The 19,221-nt window shown below is 27.1% G+C and overlaps 1 protein-coding gene across 7 annotated transcripts in view; it reads right to left on the reverse strand.

The window, feature by feature from the left end:
* Positions 1 to 572: 572 nt before the first annotated feature.
* LOC123268184 (phospholipid-transporting ATPase ID) overlaps positions 573 to 19,221 on the reverse strand; it is a 60,329-nt gene continuing 41,680 nt past the window's right edge. For 3 of the 7 annotated variants that reach the window (XM_044733093.1, XM_044733094.1, XM_044733092.1), the window contains exons 5-16: positions 18,467 to 18,679; positions 18,176 to 18,381; positions 17,879 to 18,034; positions 15,746 to 16,388; positions 15,413 to 15,598; positions 12,898 to 13,639; positions 10,402 to 10,594; positions 7,042 to 7,184; positions 3,991 to 4,343; positions 3,128 to 3,353; positions 2,637 to 2,872; positions 573 to 1,113 (exon numbers count right to left, since the gene is read on the reverse strand). In XM_044733093.1, coding sequence (XP_044589028.1) covers positions 664 to 1,113; positions 2,637 to 2,872; positions 3,128 to 3,353; positions 3,991 to 4,343; positions 7,042 to 7,184; positions 10,402 to 10,594; positions 12,898 to 13,639; positions 15,413 to 15,598; positions 15,746 to 16,388; positions 17,879 to 18,034; positions 18,176 to 18,381; positions 18,467 to 18,679 — 3,747 coding nt within the window. In that variant the 3' untranslated portion in view covers positions 573 to 663. The remainder of the gene's footprint in view (positions 1,114 to 2,636; positions 2,873 to 3,127; positions 3,354 to 3,990; positions 4,344 to 7,041; positions 7,185 to 10,401; positions 10,595 to 12,897; positions 13,640 to 15,412; positions 15,599 to 15,745; positions 16,389 to 17,878; positions 18,035 to 18,175; positions 18,382 to 18,466; positions 18,680 to 19,221) is intronic. The other 4 variants (XM_044733098.1, XM_044733097.1, XM_044733095.1 and 1 more) reach the window with 3 other exon arrangements.

Genomic DNA, 19,221 nt, shown 5'->3' on the forward strand with positions numbered 1-19,221 from the left:
GCATTGTCATTTGTATTAATTGCTGCAAATTAAATAAGTTTTATAGCTAAAAATTAGTGTAAAAAATTATTGAACGTTTTGAATTGAGTTTTTTTGATTAATAATTGAAAATTTGCTTTGTCATTCATGAGAAATGTAATTAAAAAATTAAATACAAATATTTCTCATTTTTAAATAAACATATCAAATATTTATATTATTATTTTTAATATTAATCAATAATATGTTATAATTCTTTAGATATTTCAATGAAACGTTGAAAATTTTTGATGTGCCTATTGGCATATATTTTATTAGTTCAACTACTGCTTTCAGAGTGTTCAATTACTGCGGCTTGTCAGAATTGATTGTTCAACTACTACTCCTTTGATAGTCTATCTTAAAAATGTTTACAAAATATAAATATTAAATTATCTTTGTTATTTTGCACTTCAATCAATTCAAAATTGTTTATATTTTAATGAAAATCACTAATTTGAACTAATAATTACATCTTTATATATTAAAAGTAGGGTCAAATACGTTTTACTTTGAAACCTGTTCAATTACTGGGTACTTTATCTTACAAAAATGTTAAATAATAATTTATAAATATAATAACACTAAACTTCTGATTCTTAAATAAAAATATTTATAAAAAAAGTATTTAGACTTGAAATAACCTCACAGATTGATAGTATCAAGATTATGCGTGTGCGAATTATTACGTGCTGACGTACTAACGTCATTAGGTGTAAATGGTGGAGGTGGAGATGTCGTAGCGGCACTTACTTGTTTGGATACGTTATTTGAGAACGGAATGGCGAACTTAAAGTCCGAACCGTTCGGTAATTTTCGCATTATTTTACCAGAGGTTATGAGACGCCCGAAACCTTCTTGATGAGCGAACGCGTATCCAGATCTGAGAGAACGTCTTGTTCTCCTTGTAGATGGCGTTCGCAGGATATCTTGGGACTGACGGGAGCGCATCTGCGCCAATCGCTGCTTCAGTCTGACGCGTTCCGATAGAGTTGGTCGGACATCTATAAAGAAGAACCGCCAGGACAGAACTGGGATTACCAACATTATGCAGGAAATCACTGTTGTGAACCAGAACGTTGCTTCTGACATTGCCTGAATTTTTAATAAAATATAGTTTAATTAATTATGTTATTATATTATTCAAAATAATAATAATAATAATAATTAGTTTTTATTATCTGTATTATTAAGAGAAAAAGAAAAATTTACTCTTTCTCTAGATACATAATTAAGAAATTACCCTGTATCTTGTCAAGTATTGACATTTTTGAAGAAATAAGCTCATCCCTGTGTTACACTCATCAATACCTTTTATTTGAATACCCACATCAATTTTTTATATATTTCATATATTTATGTATATTATATATATGTATATATGAAAAATATATCAAAAATGTATGTGGGTACTTAAATGAAAGGTCTGGATGAGTATAACATCAGAATGAGTTTATACCTTTAAAAATGTCAATAATTAAAAAATGACAATTTATCTTGTTATCTATTGACATTTTTGAAGATATAAGCTCATCCTGATGTTACACTCATCAAGACCTTTCATTTGAGTACCCACATCAATTTTTCATATATCATATCTATTTATATATTTCATAAATACAATATATATAAAATATATAAAAATTGCCATGTGGGTACTTAAATGAAAGGTCTCGATGAGAATAACATCGGAATGAGCTTATATCTTTAAAAACGTCAATAATTAAGAAATTACCTTGTATCTTGTGAAATATTGACATTTTCAAAGATATAAGCTCACCCTGACACTACATTCATCGAGACCTTTCATTTGAGTACCCACATCAATTTTTCATATATTTTATATATTTATATATTTCACAAATATCATACATATAAAATATATAAAAATTGCCATGTGGGTACTCAAATGAAAGGTCTCGATGAGAATAACATCGGAATGAGCTTATATCTTTAAAAACGTCAATAATTAAGAAATGACCTTGTATCTCGCGAAATATTGACATTTTTAAAGACATAAGTTCATCTTGACATTACACTCATTGAAACCTTTCATTTGAGTACCCACATGAATTTTTCATATATTTTATATATTTATATATATAAATATATAAAATATATGAAAAATATATAAAAATTGCCTTGTGGGTACTTAAATGAAAGGTCTCGATGAGTATAACATCAGAATGAGTTTATATCTTTAAAAATGTCAATAATTAAGAAATGACTTTGTATCTCGTGAAATATTGACATTTTTTAAAATATAAGCTCATTCCGATGTTACACTTATCGAGACCTTTCATTTGAGTACCCACATCAATTTTTTATATATTTATATATATGTATATATGAAAAATATATCAAAATGCATGTGGGTACTCAAATGAACGCTCTTGATGAGTGTAACATCAGAATGAGCTTATATCTTTAAAAATGTCAATATTTAAGAAAGTACAGTGCAATTTAACAAAAGTCATTATTTAATAAAGCAAAATTATAATTTTCTATAGTTCACAAGTCACGGCAGTCACATCGTGACTGCAAGATTGCTAGTTATTATTATTATTATTATTGTCAATAATTTAATAATTATAATCATTTATCAGTTAAATAATTACCATAGTTAAACTACCGACGTAACTACCGCCAATGATGAAATTATAAAAATAATCGAGTATAAAATACCAAATAACAGAACCCCAAACCATAAAGTGATTCACTATTGTCCAATATGATGTGTCCAAGGCTATTTGTACAGTTACAACAATAACTAATATGGTTGCTACGACGCTGCCCAGCAGCATGTGATCAGAAAGTACGTAGCCTTTTGGTGATACACCGTCTTTATATGTTCCTGTTTTAAAAAAAAAAGAAAAAAAAATTATTCATATATACTTAGAATTCATTTATTAATTGATTCATAATTTAATTTTTTTTTACTTCTTACATCAGGATTTATTTTTACAAAAACAAAATAATTTTTAATGTTCCAAAATAAAATTAAAAAATAATATATAATTAATTTTTCTAATTTTAAATTGAAGATAAATTATTTGTTTATAATTCAATTAAAATTTACCAAAAAAAAAAAAAAAAAAAAAAAACTTACCATAAGGTACCAAGAAAAGTATACAGCTGGCCCAGAAACCATGCAAAGCGCTCCAACAAAATTCTTTTTTATTAAACAACAAATTTTGCATTCCCGGTGTATATAATTTCGGATACATAAGACTGTTTTTGTCGTTAACATCCTGGTCAAATACACCCACAGCCAGTACCGGTAACGAAGTATAAAATAAATTGTACACTGATATATACATCGGGTCAAATACAGTCTGTAAAAAAATTAAAATTAAAATTAAAATTAATTAGTCAACAATTAACACTATCAATTTTTTTAGTAATTTTACATTTTAATTTATTAAAATAAAATATCAGAATAAAATGCACTCATTAAAATTAAATCTCAACCTCGGAGTATTCTCAACAAAGGAGCTATAATTGTTCGTATTCGCCTTATTATCATCATTTATTTTTAATTTTTTAAATTAATCATGACTCATGACACTTAAGTTGACAGACATTAGAAAATTTTATAAAATTATCATAAAAAAAAATTTAATAAAAAAATTAGTAATGAAAATTTTTAAAAGAATTTTTTTTATTATAATTAATTTGAAATAAAAAGTAAAAAAAATTGACAGTTCTCAGCTGATTTTAATGAAAATTAAATTAGCCATCTGAAAATTTTTTTAATATTTTTTATTAAAAAAATAATTACAAAAAAATTAAAAGAGAAAATTTCATATGTAGAAAATTTGAAAAATTATAAGTAAAATTTTTTAAAATTATTTTTTAACCTGTAATTTAATTTTTGAAAAAAATAAAAATTGTTGAACGTTAGTTAATTTTAGTGTCGTAATTAATCTATAATGTAAGATAAATTTTTTTGAGTATTTAAAAATAATCTACCTGTGCGCTGAATCCACAAAAGAAGGCAAACCATATGTGGCATAAGGTGAATGCAAAATTCTTATAAAAAAAATAACGTAAAAACTTTGACATTCTGTAGTAAGACCATCTCCCGTGGACAAACAACAGCCGTTCCAGGAACCTGAACTGCCCGATCGAGTAATCGGACGCTAAGACAGCCTGCAAGCCTTCCTGGCCGCTTATACCCACACCAATGTGAGCGGTTTTAATCATCGAAACGTCATTAGCTCCATCTCCAATCGCGAGAGTTACTGCGGACTTGTTTTTCTTTATCAACTCGACCACCATGGCTTTTTGCAGCGGCGTTACACGGCAGCAAATTACCGATTTACCTGAAAAAAAATTTATAAAAATTTTTTATTAAATTTTTAACACTTTTGTAAGGTAAAATACCCAGTAGTTGAACAAGTTTCAAAGTAAAACGTGTTTGACCCTACTTTTAATATATAAAGATGCAGTTATTAGTTCAAATTAATGATTTTCATGAAAATATAAACAATTTTGAATTGATTGAAGCACAAAATAACAAAGATAATTTAATATTTATATTTTGACGACGTTTTTAAGATAGATTATCAAAGGAGTAGTAGTTGAACAATCAATTCTGTCAAGCCGCAGTAGTTGAACACTCCGGGAGCAGTAGTTGAACTAATAAAATATATGGCAATAGGCACACCAAAAATTTTCAACGTTTTATTGAAATATCTAAAGAATTATTACATGTTATTGATTAATATTAAAAATAATACTATGAATATTTAATATGTTCATTTAAAAATGAGAAATATTTGTATTTAATTTTTTAATTACATTTTTTATGAATGACAAAGCAAATTTTCAATTATTAATCAAAAAAACTCAATTCAAAACGTTCAATAATTTTTAACTGCACTAGTTTTTAGCTATAAAACTTATTTAATTTGCAGTAATTAATACAAATCACAATGCTGATTACTAGTCTATAAACCTATTAGAGATTAGAGTGCTGTTAAAATTATACGGCCCCAGCTTGTTCAGGTTTTGGGTACCGCTTTGAAAATTTGGAGGTATAGTCAGACGCTAAAATTTAATATAAAAAATATAGTTTATGTCTTTGCAAAAAATATCTATTATTTAGAAAAAACTATTTCATTGGGTGGTACAATTTTTTTTACTTAAAATGATGATGTACCGTTTTTTTTACTGATTGTTCGTTTTACGGTTTAGTACCTTTTTCATGAAAAAATAGCATCTATCGGCTATTCTCTTTATGTAAACTTTTAATAAGGGGCCATGAAAGAAGATTTGATAACATTTTAATGAGATGATTTTTGGTGCATTGTTTTGAGTTAAATTTTGGACAGTTTTTAATCAAATTTAAACCACATATAAAAAATATAATAATAAAAGTAGGGAACTAATTTATATATGAAATTTTTACAAAAAAAAAAATTAATTCATAAGAAAAATCGCAACTTTATACAGCCTACAGAAATCTACGTCAAAATAATGAATTTTTGTTTATTTTATGGAAACAATGATTATAAAAAAGAGTTCCCTGCATTCTTTGTCACTACTAAGTTATAAAAAATTTATAAACCCGATTATTTATAATCACAATTATTAATAATAATGCACCGAATGTAATTATCAATAAACAAGTGGATATTATTCTTATGAATTAATTTTTTTTTTTGTAAAAATTTCATATATAAATTAGTTCCCTGCTTTTATTATTATATTTTTATGTGGTTTAAATTTGATTAAAAACTGTCCAAAATTTAGCTCAAAACAATGCACCAAAAATCATCTCATAAAAATGTTATCAAATCTTCTTTCAAGGCCCCTTAAGTTAGCAAAAATATAATTGTTTTGATTTATAATTGAAAAAACTTACAGAAATCAATTACTGTATTATTGAATAATTATAACATGCGCATATTTTAATAGGTAATAATTAATAAGTAATAAGCAATAATTACTCAGCAATTTTTATGAGTATAAATGAATGAAATCACTATGCTAGCTATAAGTCATCTTGTTATACATCAAAAATTTATTTTTCTTATGTACTAACGATTGTATTATTAACCCTGTTAATGGCCTAGGCTGTTGGGTTTGTTTATTGAAATAAAATAAAATAAAAAATAAAAATATTACTCATAATAAATATACGGATTTTGTACTACAACAATTCGTAAAGTCTGTTCAAGTACTGGTCCCATTTTTATGTGTTCAAGTACTGGATACTTTACCTTATATTGATTTTAAAAAATTAACATAAAAAAGTGTAAAAAATTCACTCATAAAAGTCTTAAATATCACTGATAAAAGGATTCATTAACTATTAATAAATTAATTTATTTGAAGACAGTTATTTAATTCATTAAATTTTAGTAAATATTTTTTGACATTCAATAAATATTTATTTGGGAGAAAAGTACATTTATTAATAGTTAATAAGTATTTATTAATAGTTAACAAATATTTATTAACAGTTAATAAATATTTTGTTGAGTGAATTTATTTCGCTTGCAATGTCTCATATGATATGAAGATTGCTTATAAACAAAAATCATCTTTATAAATTATTTTCATTAATTATAATACATTATAATAACGTTTATTGTTAAATACCAAATTCTATCACAGCTCATAATTATCTTTTATATTTTTAAATATTAAAAAGATTAATTTATTTAGTGAATTGAATTATTATCATGTATTCCAGCGATAGGCTTGTAAAAAGTGTCAAAAAAAATTGCTATTTTTGCTTTTTATTTTAAATAAATATTTGTTAACAGTTAACAAATATTCATTAACCATTAATAAATATTTATTAACAGTTAATAAATTGTACTTGATAAATTACTTATTAACTATTAATAAATATTTATTAACACTTAATAAATCGTATTTAATAAATAATTTATTAACTGTTAATAAATATTTATTAAATTCTATTATGTTAAAAAATCATTTATTAACAGTTCATAAAGTTTACTAAATATAAACAAATCCTTTTATCAGAGTAAGAAAAAAAGAACTTACATTGGCTAGAGACATCTAGGAACAATTTTTCCATCTGAGGATGAAGCGCATGAACTAACGAGTGTCCATTAATGACCAAGGCGAACTCAGACGACGACTCTGTTTCATGATCCTCTGGTTCGTCGCGGTTGTACTCTGTATCACTGCATAATTGACAAAACAAATAAGTAATCACAGTTTATTTAATTATACATAAACCCACGGCCAGCGTCAGGTGCAATGATATCTTATTTATTAAATTAAATGACTTAAATAGTTGTTCTATTAATTACAAACAAGCCGATATTTAAATTCAAGTAATTAATAAATGTATTTACTATATTAATAATGTTTCTAGATTATAAAGCAGTCAGAAAGAGAAGGAGTGAGTAATCAAGCACCAATTTATATAATTATACTTTTCATTTCTAACTAACAAACAATTTTATTTATTTCTGTGACTTGTTATTATGTAGCACACGTAAGCTTCTATTTTATTTTTTTCTAGTCAACAGGGTTCCCAAGCTCTAATAATTAAAAAAAAAAAAAATTATTCTTTTAATTAACTACATGCACTGTTGCACTAATTGATATATTTGTGAAAAATAGAGAAGAATCCCCAAGAATTTTTTAATTGAATAAAAAAAAACATTACTAAATATTAATAATTTATGTTATAAAAAACAAAAAACGCCATTTAAGGAGATCCAAGTACCTTACTAGTGTAAAATATGTCTATAAAAAAATAATACGTAGAAATACTTTTTTTATGCATCTTAAAATTAATTTTTAAATTAATTAATAACATTTTTGAGGAAATTTCCGAAAAATTTACTTATCAAATAATTATTAACAATTAATTGACTAAGGTAAAAGCCCCAATTATTGAGACTATTAGAGGCAAAGTTATAATTTTATTTTTTTTAAGCAATCAAATATCAATATCGTTGAATTTTGTTTGTGGTAATGTCTCAAGTAATGTTTTTAATAATCAATTTCTTTTTTTAAAATGATAATCACTGATATTTACTAATTCATTTTAAATAATTAAATAGATTATCCGGATACACCAATTATTGACAGGTTAAAAAACTGATTGATCTAATTATTAACATGCCTTAGCTCCAATTATTGACACCTGTACTGCGCATGCGTCGAATCATCTACTTATTCTTATTTATCGAAACTTATTATTAAGTAATCAATATTATTAAAGTTTATTAATAATAATTTCCATAAATGATTAATTACTTTTAAAAATATAAAAATTAATTTAAGAATAATTTATTGAATCAGAAGAGTTCAAACTTTTACAGTAAATTTTTTAGGTTAAAGTAAAAAAAAGGCGTGATAGCGCTGTCGACTGGCTGTCAATATGAGATTCAACTTAAAAATTATCAACTAGTTATTGACACCCATTATTTAAATATTATAAAGGAAACAATTAATTTCGATTATTCAATTTTATAAATTTTTCATATATTGTTAATTAAAAAAAAAAAAAAGATCATATAATTAGATGAAGAAATTAATTTAAACTCGGCATTTAAAAAAAATGCTTTTCTAATCAAAGTTATTAAGAAAATAAACGCTCGTAAGCTGGTTTGATGAACTGGTGCTCTTTATTTTTTTTTTAATAATTAATATTTAATATTTTGAATAGAAATTTTTTTCAATTTTTTAATTAATTAGAATAGAATAAAAATTTATGATAGTTATTCTTATTACAGATGATTAAATATATTTAAAAATAATTTAGGGTGTCAATATTTAGACCCCTGTCAATAATTGGGACTTTTACCTTAATTATTACAATTTTCAAACCTAATTATTTCATTAAATATCCCGGAAACCTAATGTTTTTAATTCTTTTATTAATTATTAGACTAAGTAGATTGAATTTACAAATTTTCAGGAAGTTATAAAAATTTGACTACTTCTCGTGGATCTCCTTAAGGAGATCCAAGTACCCTCCTAGTGTAAAGAATGTCTAAAAAAACAATACGTAGAAATACTTTTGTTATGCATCTTAAAATGAATTTTCAAATTAATTAATAACATTTTTGAGGAAATTTCCGAAAAATTTACTCATTAAATAATTATTAACATTTGACTAATAAAAAATATAGCACTCTGAATTACTGGTATATACTTGATACAAATATAAATAATGCTGAGAAGCGGGAAAGAGTAGGAGTTACGTTAATTATTACTTGAAGCGTTCCACATTCACGTAACAGGATATTGGTAGAAAAGGATTGAGAAATGAATGTGGAGAGGATCATCTTAATGTGAGTTTATAGAATATGCGAGAAAAAATTATTAGATAGCTCGGACTGGGATTCGAACCCAGAACCTTCCGAAGACATGTCGGCTACTCTACCATTTGAGCTATCCGGTCTATACTAAATTTCCTTTCGCTTATTCTATATACATTAAGCCGCACCGTCCATCTTACGGCAAGCATTTTTACAAATATAAATAATGCTGTGAAGCGGGAAAGAATAGGAGTTACGGTAATTATTACGTGAAGCGTTCACCACATTCACGTAAGACAACACCGCAAGAGTTCCCTAACCTTCAAATTTATTTATGTTTACTGTCTAACTAAAATTACTAAGATCTTCTAGCATTTAAAAAACCGCAGTTACTTATGCTTAGGGTAACTGCGCAAGCGGTGTTGCCAAGCCAAATACAAGACTTTAAAGAACGGAAGTTCCGAGTGATTTTTCATAAAAAATATAAAATATCTCCGTAATACGTTCGGAAAGCTACTTTTTTATTGTTTTAATCGAAAGCTAATTATTTTTTCAATCAAATTCAATGAAAATAAAATTTTTTTTAAATCGTTAATTGCATTAAATTCTTAACCTAATACACGGCTGGTGGAATCTCTGTTTACCTACATGTCAAAATTAAAATTTTCAAACCTAATTATTTGATTAAATATCCCGGAAACTTACTGTTTTTTATTTTTTTATTAATTATTAGGCTAAGTAGATTGAATTTCCAAATTTTCATGCTTAAAGTTTTAAAAATTTGACTACTTCGCGTGGATCTCCTTAATGCTTGAAGAATATTAAAAAGGAACTTTAATTATAACGCAGGCGCACAACTGACGACAGAGGAGTGATGGGGGGTTCCAGCGACAAAATGGCGTTTCTCGGGCATGAAAAGGATTAAAGCATAATCAGAAGGGGACACGGTGCCACATTTAGTGTCGTCCATAACGATAGTAATAAATATGATATGTAATAATAATAATATTAATAAGAATAATAACAATAACAATAATAATAAGTAATAATTGTAATTGAGAATGGGAAAAATGCAGAGAAAAAAATGTACTAGACTGTACTCCGTCTCTTTCGTTAGCCTGACCTTTCTTTGTCCCACCTGAATGTGACGATGGAGAGAGCCGGCTTTCGGTGCTGGCTCGAGGCCGTTCTAATAGTCTCCAGATACCGATTAAGTTGAGTCTCAACGGCATCGTAAGTCGTTGCGTCGACGATAAACACATCTGTTAGGTCGTCTGTTAGCAGCTGGCAGGAGTATCCGATATTAATTGCCGTTTCTGTGAAAATTTTAGTTATTAATACAACAATTATTTTAATTCTTCTATTAAAAGGATCATTCTAGTTTGTAACTTTTTAAAAATTTTCAAAATTTTCATCCAAAATTTTTTTTTCCTAAATCTAGAAAAATTTTTTTCAAGAAGAAAATTACTGTGAGGAAAATTTTACGATAATTAAATTTTAAAGTTCTCTACGTCTTGTATAATTTGCTTTAAATTATTGGTCTTTTCAAGTCTCTTGCTAGTATTATTTTTTGAATAAAATTTACGCAAGTAGATCATCAAAATTATTAAAGGATTATTCTGGTTTGTAACTTTTGAAAAACAATTTTTTTTTTTATATTTTTCGAAAGTATATCTAAAAGTATTGTGTTTAAATTTTTAAGTAATCGGAACAATGTAACTATATTATTTTACGAGGTTTATGTGGATGTTCGAGTGAAAGAAAATAAAATTTTTGAAAAGGCTGGAGGAAATTTGTAAGGTACCGGTGTCTCTGGCTGACTTTAGGTAAGATTTTTTTTTAATTAAAAAAACTTTAAACGCGTTTATCTCAGAACTATGTTTTTCTAGTTTACGTATATGATATCTCCGGAACCACTGACCTGATCTTAATGAAATTTAAACCACATATTCTACATAGCAGTAGCTATAGCATCAGCTCCAACCAAAATTAAAATTTTCATTTTTCTATTTTTTTAAGACTACAAAACTGTGAAAAAAAGCCTTAATTTTCATTTTTTTTAAAAATCACGTACGTGAGCTTTATACCAACGTTTTGTCCGAGCTCCGTTCACCCGTTGTTTATTCATATAAAAAATATCTAAAAAAATAAAGTTAGATATTTTTAGTGTTATTCAAGAGTGCGTGTTGAGCTGAATAAATTTTATATCAATATCTATAATAGTTTCTGTGTAAAAGAATCATGAATATTTCCTTTTTTTCAAGCTATGGAACCAGAATTATTCCTTTTCTTCTCAAAATTCCTCTAAATTTCATCAAAATAACTCTTCCTAACCAAAACACAACCCTAACCAAAAAAAATTTCCCATTTTTCCGGTGAATCCCAGAACTTAGCGCCATCTACCTTCAACTTTCCCAACTACATCATATATCTGCCAATAAAAACCCGTATTTACCTCTGAAGCGGAAAAAACATATGAAAATAAAACTTCTACTCTCTTTTTTTTTATAATTTCACAATTATATAATAATTAGCATTCATGAATTAATTATTAATATTTTAAAAAATAAAGTTAGATATTTTTAGTGTTATTCAAGATTGTGTGTTGCGCTGAATAAATTTTATATCAATATCTATAATAATTGCTGTGTAAAAAAAATAATGAATATTTCCTTTTTTTCAAGCTATGGAACCAGAATTATTCCTTTTCTTCTCAAAATTTGCTTTTTTTTAATCTAAAAATTTATTTCATTACAATTTTATCTTTAATATTTATAAGTTTATTAATATTTTACTAAAAATTCCTCTAATTTTTATCAAAATACCTCTTCCTAAGCAAAACTCAACTCTAACCAAAAAAATTCCTCATTTATCCGGGGAATCCCAGAACTCAGCGCCATCTACCCTAAAATTTCCCAACTACATTCTTTATCTGCCAATAAAAACCCGTATTTTCTCCTGGAGCGGAAAAAACATATGAAAATAAAACTTCCACTCTTTTTGTTTTATAATTTCACAATTGTATAATAATTAGCATTCATGAACAATTTTTGTATGCTAGAATTCATATCTAATATCCAGAATTAAGTAAAAATTTGGAACTATAAATCATGTTATACTTTTTTGCAGATTTTCAACTATTCAAAGAAGATCAGTTTCTTTCGATTAAATGTTTATAACTTTTGAAAATACAATAATTGATGTTATTATTATCATTAGTCATTGAGAAGTTATACTTCTTTTATATTATTAATTATCCATACATTTAGTTTTTTTAATATTATTGATCACAAAAAAAAAAAGAAATATAAATTAAGAAGTTAAATAACATAAATTAATATTAAATATTATTTACAATACGATTTTTAGAATGCTACAGAAATAATTTATTATTTCTACAGCATTCTAGTTTATTTTTTGAAATAAACTAGAAATTTCCCTGACCCAAGTCAAAACTCCCTGACTTTTCACTGATTATTCCAGAAATTTCAAATTCCCTGACATTTCCAGGTTTTCCAGGTCAATCGCCACCCTGATAATAAATATTGTTTTTTTTTTTTTTTTTTTTTTAGCGCGGAACCAGAATGATCCCTTATAAACCCATTAACCTCAACAATACCTTGTTTATCGCCAGTCAAAACCCACAATTTGATACCAGCGAGACTTAAATTAGCGATAGTTTGCGGAACGCCATCTTGTAATTTATCTTCAATGGCAGTGGCGCCCAACAGGGTCATATCTTTCTCAATTTCCTCATAGATGGCGTCTAATTTATCATCTTTGTCCTCGCCACTGAGCACCGCTTCCATGTGTCTCTGCTTCCAGTCATTGAAAAAGCTCTCCTCAAGGTCCTTGACACTCAAACAAAGAGTCCTGAGCCCTTCACCGGCGAACTTATTCAAGTGTTCCTGAGTCTTCATCATAATCTCCTCGCTTCCCTCTTTTAATCGCTCGTAAATGACATTGTCTGCGCCCTTGCAATACAATCTAAGATGTCCGTTCCGTCGGAGAATAACAGACATCCGTTTTCTTACATTGTTAAAATCCAAAATACAAAGAAGCTCATATATCTCCCGCTTGCCCATAACCTCAATAGTTATACTGTTCGGCGAACGTTCGCGGAACACGAACCCAAAGTTCCGAGCCGCAGACACCAGCGCCGCTTCATCTGGAGACTGCGCTTGGTATTCTATCCGGCCGTTTCTCTCGTCTGGCATCACTGTGTGACACAATGCCAACAAACGAAAAAATAAGTGGACATTTTCATCCTCTTTTCTCACTGCTTCCAAGAGTGTTGGGTCGTAGAATTTGAAATCTGGCTCGTAGTACTCGTTAAAGGAAAAATCCAACGGGGGAACAGTCTGAAATAGTTTTAAGTATTAATACTAACACTTTGTTCTTTTATAGGTTATGTTATTATCAGAGCTACAAATTAATAGAGAACTTGCATGTTCCGTCGTAATATTAAAAATGTAATTAATATACTTATAATAAATCCACTAAATAAATATTAATAATAAAAATATAAGAAGCGAGATTTTTTGCACAAATTTAATGAAATCAAAAGGGTGCAGTCTCTTTTTAAATAAAAATATCAAACTTTAATGACAGAATAACTCACGCAGTATAAAATTTATTTAATAACTAAATTAACTATAATCAAAAACATATATTAATTAAATAAAAATAGTTAATTAATCCAACAGCGTTGAATATTAACGTCAGGCACATTTGAAAAAATAAATTTAATTATAATTTATTTAATATATATTGTTTAGTTATTTAATTAGTTGATTGATTAATTAATTAGTTTATTTTATTTTATTTATTAAATGATAATTTGATTGTGGAACACTTTCCCAATGCAGACTATCTCTCCTCAAGCTTTCGTCGTAATATTAAAAAGTAGAAATACATTGTTTTAGTTTTGTTCATTTTTATTTTCATTGTTCACTACTTTACTTTTTAGTTCTGTTAATGTTTCGATATTAAATATTTTAGTGGTAATATTTAATAAATCAGTCCAAGGCAAACATTCGCGATACAATTTATCTACTATTATTATTAATTTTAATTATGAAGGTTTTTATGGTTTCTTCTTTTTATTTTAGTCAAAACAATCGATAATCTTTTTCGAAATAACATTTTTAGGTTACAAGTTTTGTTTTTAAACAATGCTAGCTCACAACAGCCGATGGTGAACGAGAGGTTCCGAAGTTAACCGAGCTATTCAGTAACATAACCTCAATTGAAACAATAATTCCAACTTAAACTTCAACAAAATAAAGAACTTGCATGTTCTTTTTTAAAGTTTAATGAAAGTTACTGAGAAAATTAAATGGAAAATGTTTTTTAACAATTGATTTTTCGGGTAATTTTAAAATTAAAAATTTCTTCCTTAGAGTCTAAATTCAAAGTGACGTCATTAGATCAGTTGAGTAACGCCACCACTCGGCGAAATTTAAAAATATTTGTGATGGCGTTGTCAGTTTAAAAAAAAATATACAGTTGTTTTACCAAATATAGGTTATAATTAATCCTTCACCACACATATTTTAATTGTAATGTCTATTAATTTCAAAATAATTATATAATAAATAATAATTACTTTTATGATCTAGATAATGGTTATTTTTTAGGTTAGGTGTTCACTGAGTTGTTATTTAAGGTGGCGTTGTGTGTACAGAAATTACAAGTGTATAACGTGATTTTCATTGGCTCTCAGCCCCAAAAGTTATAATGCCGTCACAGCCAATCATAAATCGTTTTTTTTACACGGAAAAATTATTGAGTTTTTATCATAAATTTATAAAAAAATCCAATTTCTTATCAGAAAAAAAATTTTAAGTTACTCCGAATAAATTTTTCTATTTAAACATAAATTTTTAGCGATATAAAATGAATGCAAGTTTTCTATTAATTATTTGAAATCTCTGGAGCAAACAAAGATAACTTTTTTTAGAGGTTAAGTCAATACAAAGGTTATTTTTCCTACTTATTAGTGAATAATTAGCAGAAATTCCAGCGTCATTGGTTAGCTTGTTATCCTAGGTTATAAAAAACACCAAAAAGAAGATAAAGCGAAGCATAAAAAGCCGCTCGAAGAAAGGAAACAAAAAACAAAGCATGCGTACTGAAGTGTCGAGCGTCTCACTGAGGGCGCTGATGGCAGGTTCCGGCGTAGTACTCGATATCTGGTCAGCCTGTTCGAGCAAGCGGACGTTCGCGCTGACCGGGTGCTGCTGGACAAACTCCTGGCCGTTTTTCCAGTGCATCTTTATGTCGGTAAACTTTTTGGACTTGTGGATGGATCTGTCTGTCTACATGCAGCATACACATGCTGAATAATGCGTACAATACACGGGAGTGCAATAGCGACTCCATTAACATTTAATGTAATAATTCTAGCAAATTTGTACTGGTAATGTAAAGTAGTAAAGCGGTTAAACAATTAATTTTAACATTACCTCACTGAGATCAATAATGTCACCGGTGACGTCGTCTATAAGGTCGCCGTAGCTCCTTCCAGCGACGGAACATTTGTTGAAGGTCATTATGTTCTGCGTAAGCGTTCCGGTTTTGTCGGAGAAAATGTACTCAATCTGGCCCAGCTCCTCATTAAGGGTGGTGGTCCTTGCCCTGGCGTGGGTGTTCGTCGGGGCGTAGTACATCTCCTCGTCCCAGTTTATCAAAAAGGACTGGACGAATCGGATGACTTCGACACTAACGTACAGACTTATTGGCACAACAGTGTTTAGAACAATCGAGTATGAAAAAAATACTAGCAGGGCAGTTACTGTCGCACCCCCCAGAGGGTCTGTAGGCACTAACGAGTCCCAGGGTAAGTATGCTTGAAAGTACCGGCCTACCAGGCTCTCCCATATGCCGCAGCCGATCATACAAAATAAACAAAGTGATAGCAGAAAAAATACAATTCCGATAATTAGAAGATTTAATAGTCTATCTATGGAGGTTCGCTTGAATTTTGTTTTTCCTGAGTTTTGCATCAATTTGGTATCTTTGCCTGCAAAGATTACCACTCCGTAGCACCATTGTGTGTTCCGTAGCACACAACCACGTAATATTATTTTATCGTTGTCCAGGGCGTACCTGAAAAAATTTTTTTTTGTTAATTATACAGTTTCTTATATTCATTTTTATTATTGTTAAGCAGTTAGGTTTAGTCAGATTCAATTGTAAAATTTATAATAGGGTAAATGTTCTAAATATTGACTAGTTTGGATAAAATAAACATAAATGAATTGACGAGTAAAAATTTAAAAAAATAAAAATTTTTTTTAATGATATTGAAGTGAACTGATAATTGTTATTTTATTTTTATTTTTATAACAAATTCATTACAACAAAAAAAAAATTTGATTTTCACATGTGGAATTTTTTTTATAATAATTTAATTGCTATAAAATTACAAAAAATTTCTAATGCTAGTTAACTTTAGTATCAATTTTTTTTGAACAAATTTATTTGTTAAATAAAATTTAAAAATAGTCAAGTGACTACTAAGTGAGTGTCATAAAAATTTTAACAAAAAAATTAATCTAGAAATTATAAAAAATTAAATGCAAATTTAAAAAAATTTTTTTTTATAGGCTCGAAATATTGACCAGTTTAATAAAAATTTTCTTTTAAAGTATAATTAAAGATTGATAATTATCTGCTAAATATAAAATTAAATTACTAGATTTTTTAAATTAAATTTATATGCTGTTCCTTTACCCTATTAATTCAATTAAAAAAAAAAATATTTATTGCAAAAAAATTGGACGTTTTGTTCTAGACAAAATTATAATAAAAAAAAATTTTTTAATTAAAAACCGAAATTAAGAAAAATTTAATTTATCTTAAAAAAATTTTTTTTGGTAATTTTATTATTTACAAGTGGTTAAAACCCATTTTGGGCCATAACTAGGTAAAAAATTATCATTTAAAAATTTTTTTTTTATTCTGCAAATTTTTACGGCGGATTTATGATAAAAAATGTCGTGAAAGAAATAAAATAAAAATATCGATAGCTTTTTTGCCTTCAAAAATTGGAAAAAATTTTGGCTTTCATGTTTTTGGATAAAATTTATATTTTATCTTTTTTTTTTTTAAAAGTAAATAAAACAAAAAAAAACGAACAATTAAAAAAGAAAATTGAATACCACAATTTTCTAAAAAATTTATAATTTTTTTTTTCAAATTTGTTAAAATTGTGATAATTCACTTTTTTTTTCAATTGTTTATTTTTTTGATGTATTTAAAAAAAAAATATATCAATAAAATCAAATAGAAATTTCGTCCAAAAAAATGAAAATTAAAATAGTTGACCGCACTTGTAAATATTTACAAAAAAAATATATCTATTGCAAAAAAAATTGGACGTCTTGTTTTAATTAATTTGAACAAAATTTTAATTAAAAAAATTTTTTTAATTTAAAATCTAAATCAAGAAAAATTTAATTAATCTTAAAAAAATTTTTTTTAATAAATTTTTTCAAACGATTGGAAAATATCATTTAGATTGATTTAAAATTTTCAATAAATTTAAAAAAAAATTCTGACTTTACTTAACTTTTAAACAAACAAATCAAATTTACCTGTTGCCTTTCCACGTTAATATACCATCGAACTTATTCAATAAATTATTGGGCGTTTCACAAACAATTTCACCGTCAAATTCACCAATTAGTTCGTTGTTATCCATCATCTCAGCAGTTTCAGTTAAACATTGACGGCATTTTAAATTTGTTTCGCTGAAAAAAATTTCAGGTTAAAAAAAATCATTGTCCTTGATATGAAATAAGGAAAGTTAGGTCATAAAGGAACCTCAGATATCATATAATATCATATATCATATAATCATGATTATAATTATAATTAATAATTATAATTACCCGTCTAATTCAGCAGTCTCGATGTAGCAGAGGCCATTAGGTTCGCTCGTCGATAATAAAAGGACATCGGCGGCGACAAATTGATCGTTTTCCATCCTAATAACGTCGCCGACTTGCACTTGCGACCATTTTTCAACTTTGAGCTGGGTACCTCGTAATGTCTGCGACTTTCTATTATTAACTTGAGAATCGCTGCTATGTCGTTGCTGAAAATAGTTAATAGTTATTATAATTATTTATTTATTAAGAAGAAAGATTAAAAAAAACAGGTAAAAAGTTTTTAATGCTTACAAAGTCGTCGTAGGCATCTTTGACGGCAGTGAGTGTAAGTACCCCAATAAGAGGTATTGCTGTAGTAATTGGGGTTAGAGATGATATTGCAGGAATCATTTGAAGCACCAGCAGACATAGGAAGTAAAAATTAGCCAATCGTTGAAATTGTTCAAACAAATTCAATGGCAGAAACGTCAATACTGAGTACTTGGACGTTTTTATATAATTGTTCTGTAACAATGAAATATGTTTTAATAAGTTACATTGTTAAAAAAAATTTTTTTATTGAATTGAGTTATTTTTTTAATATGGTAGAAACGCTAATTAACAAAAAAAAATTATTTATACTTTTGGAATATATATTATGCAATTTTTTAGATTAAAAGAATTTAATTAATTTATTATTTAAAGATGAATTTTTTTATTAAAAATAAATTAGGGTAAAAACTAAATATTGACCTAGCTTAACAATTTAATTTTAAAAAATTTAGTAATTTAGTTTTATATTCAGTAGGCAATTTTCAAATTATAATTTAAATAAAAATTTAAGCATCTACATAAATATATCCAGTTAAAAAAAAAATAAGTTTGAGTACAAATGTCAGAAATTTGGGAAAATAAGTCATTAAAATCCTCGCCGTGTTTGCTACATTTATAATCAATTTATACAGGGTGTCCAAAAAGTCACGGTCGCCATTGTAGCATCTGATGAAAAAAATAATTCTGAGACGAAAAGTCCTTAGCCATTTTTCAATTAACCGCATAAATAATTA

This window comes from Cotesia glomerata, linkage group LG6 (assembly GCF_020080835.1).
Source record: "Cotesia glomerata isolate CgM1 linkage group LG6, MPM_Cglom_v2.3, whole genome shotgun sequence".
Taxonomy (NCBI): Eukaryota; Metazoa; Arthropoda; class Insecta; order Hymenoptera; family Braconidae; genus Cotesia; species Cotesia glomerata.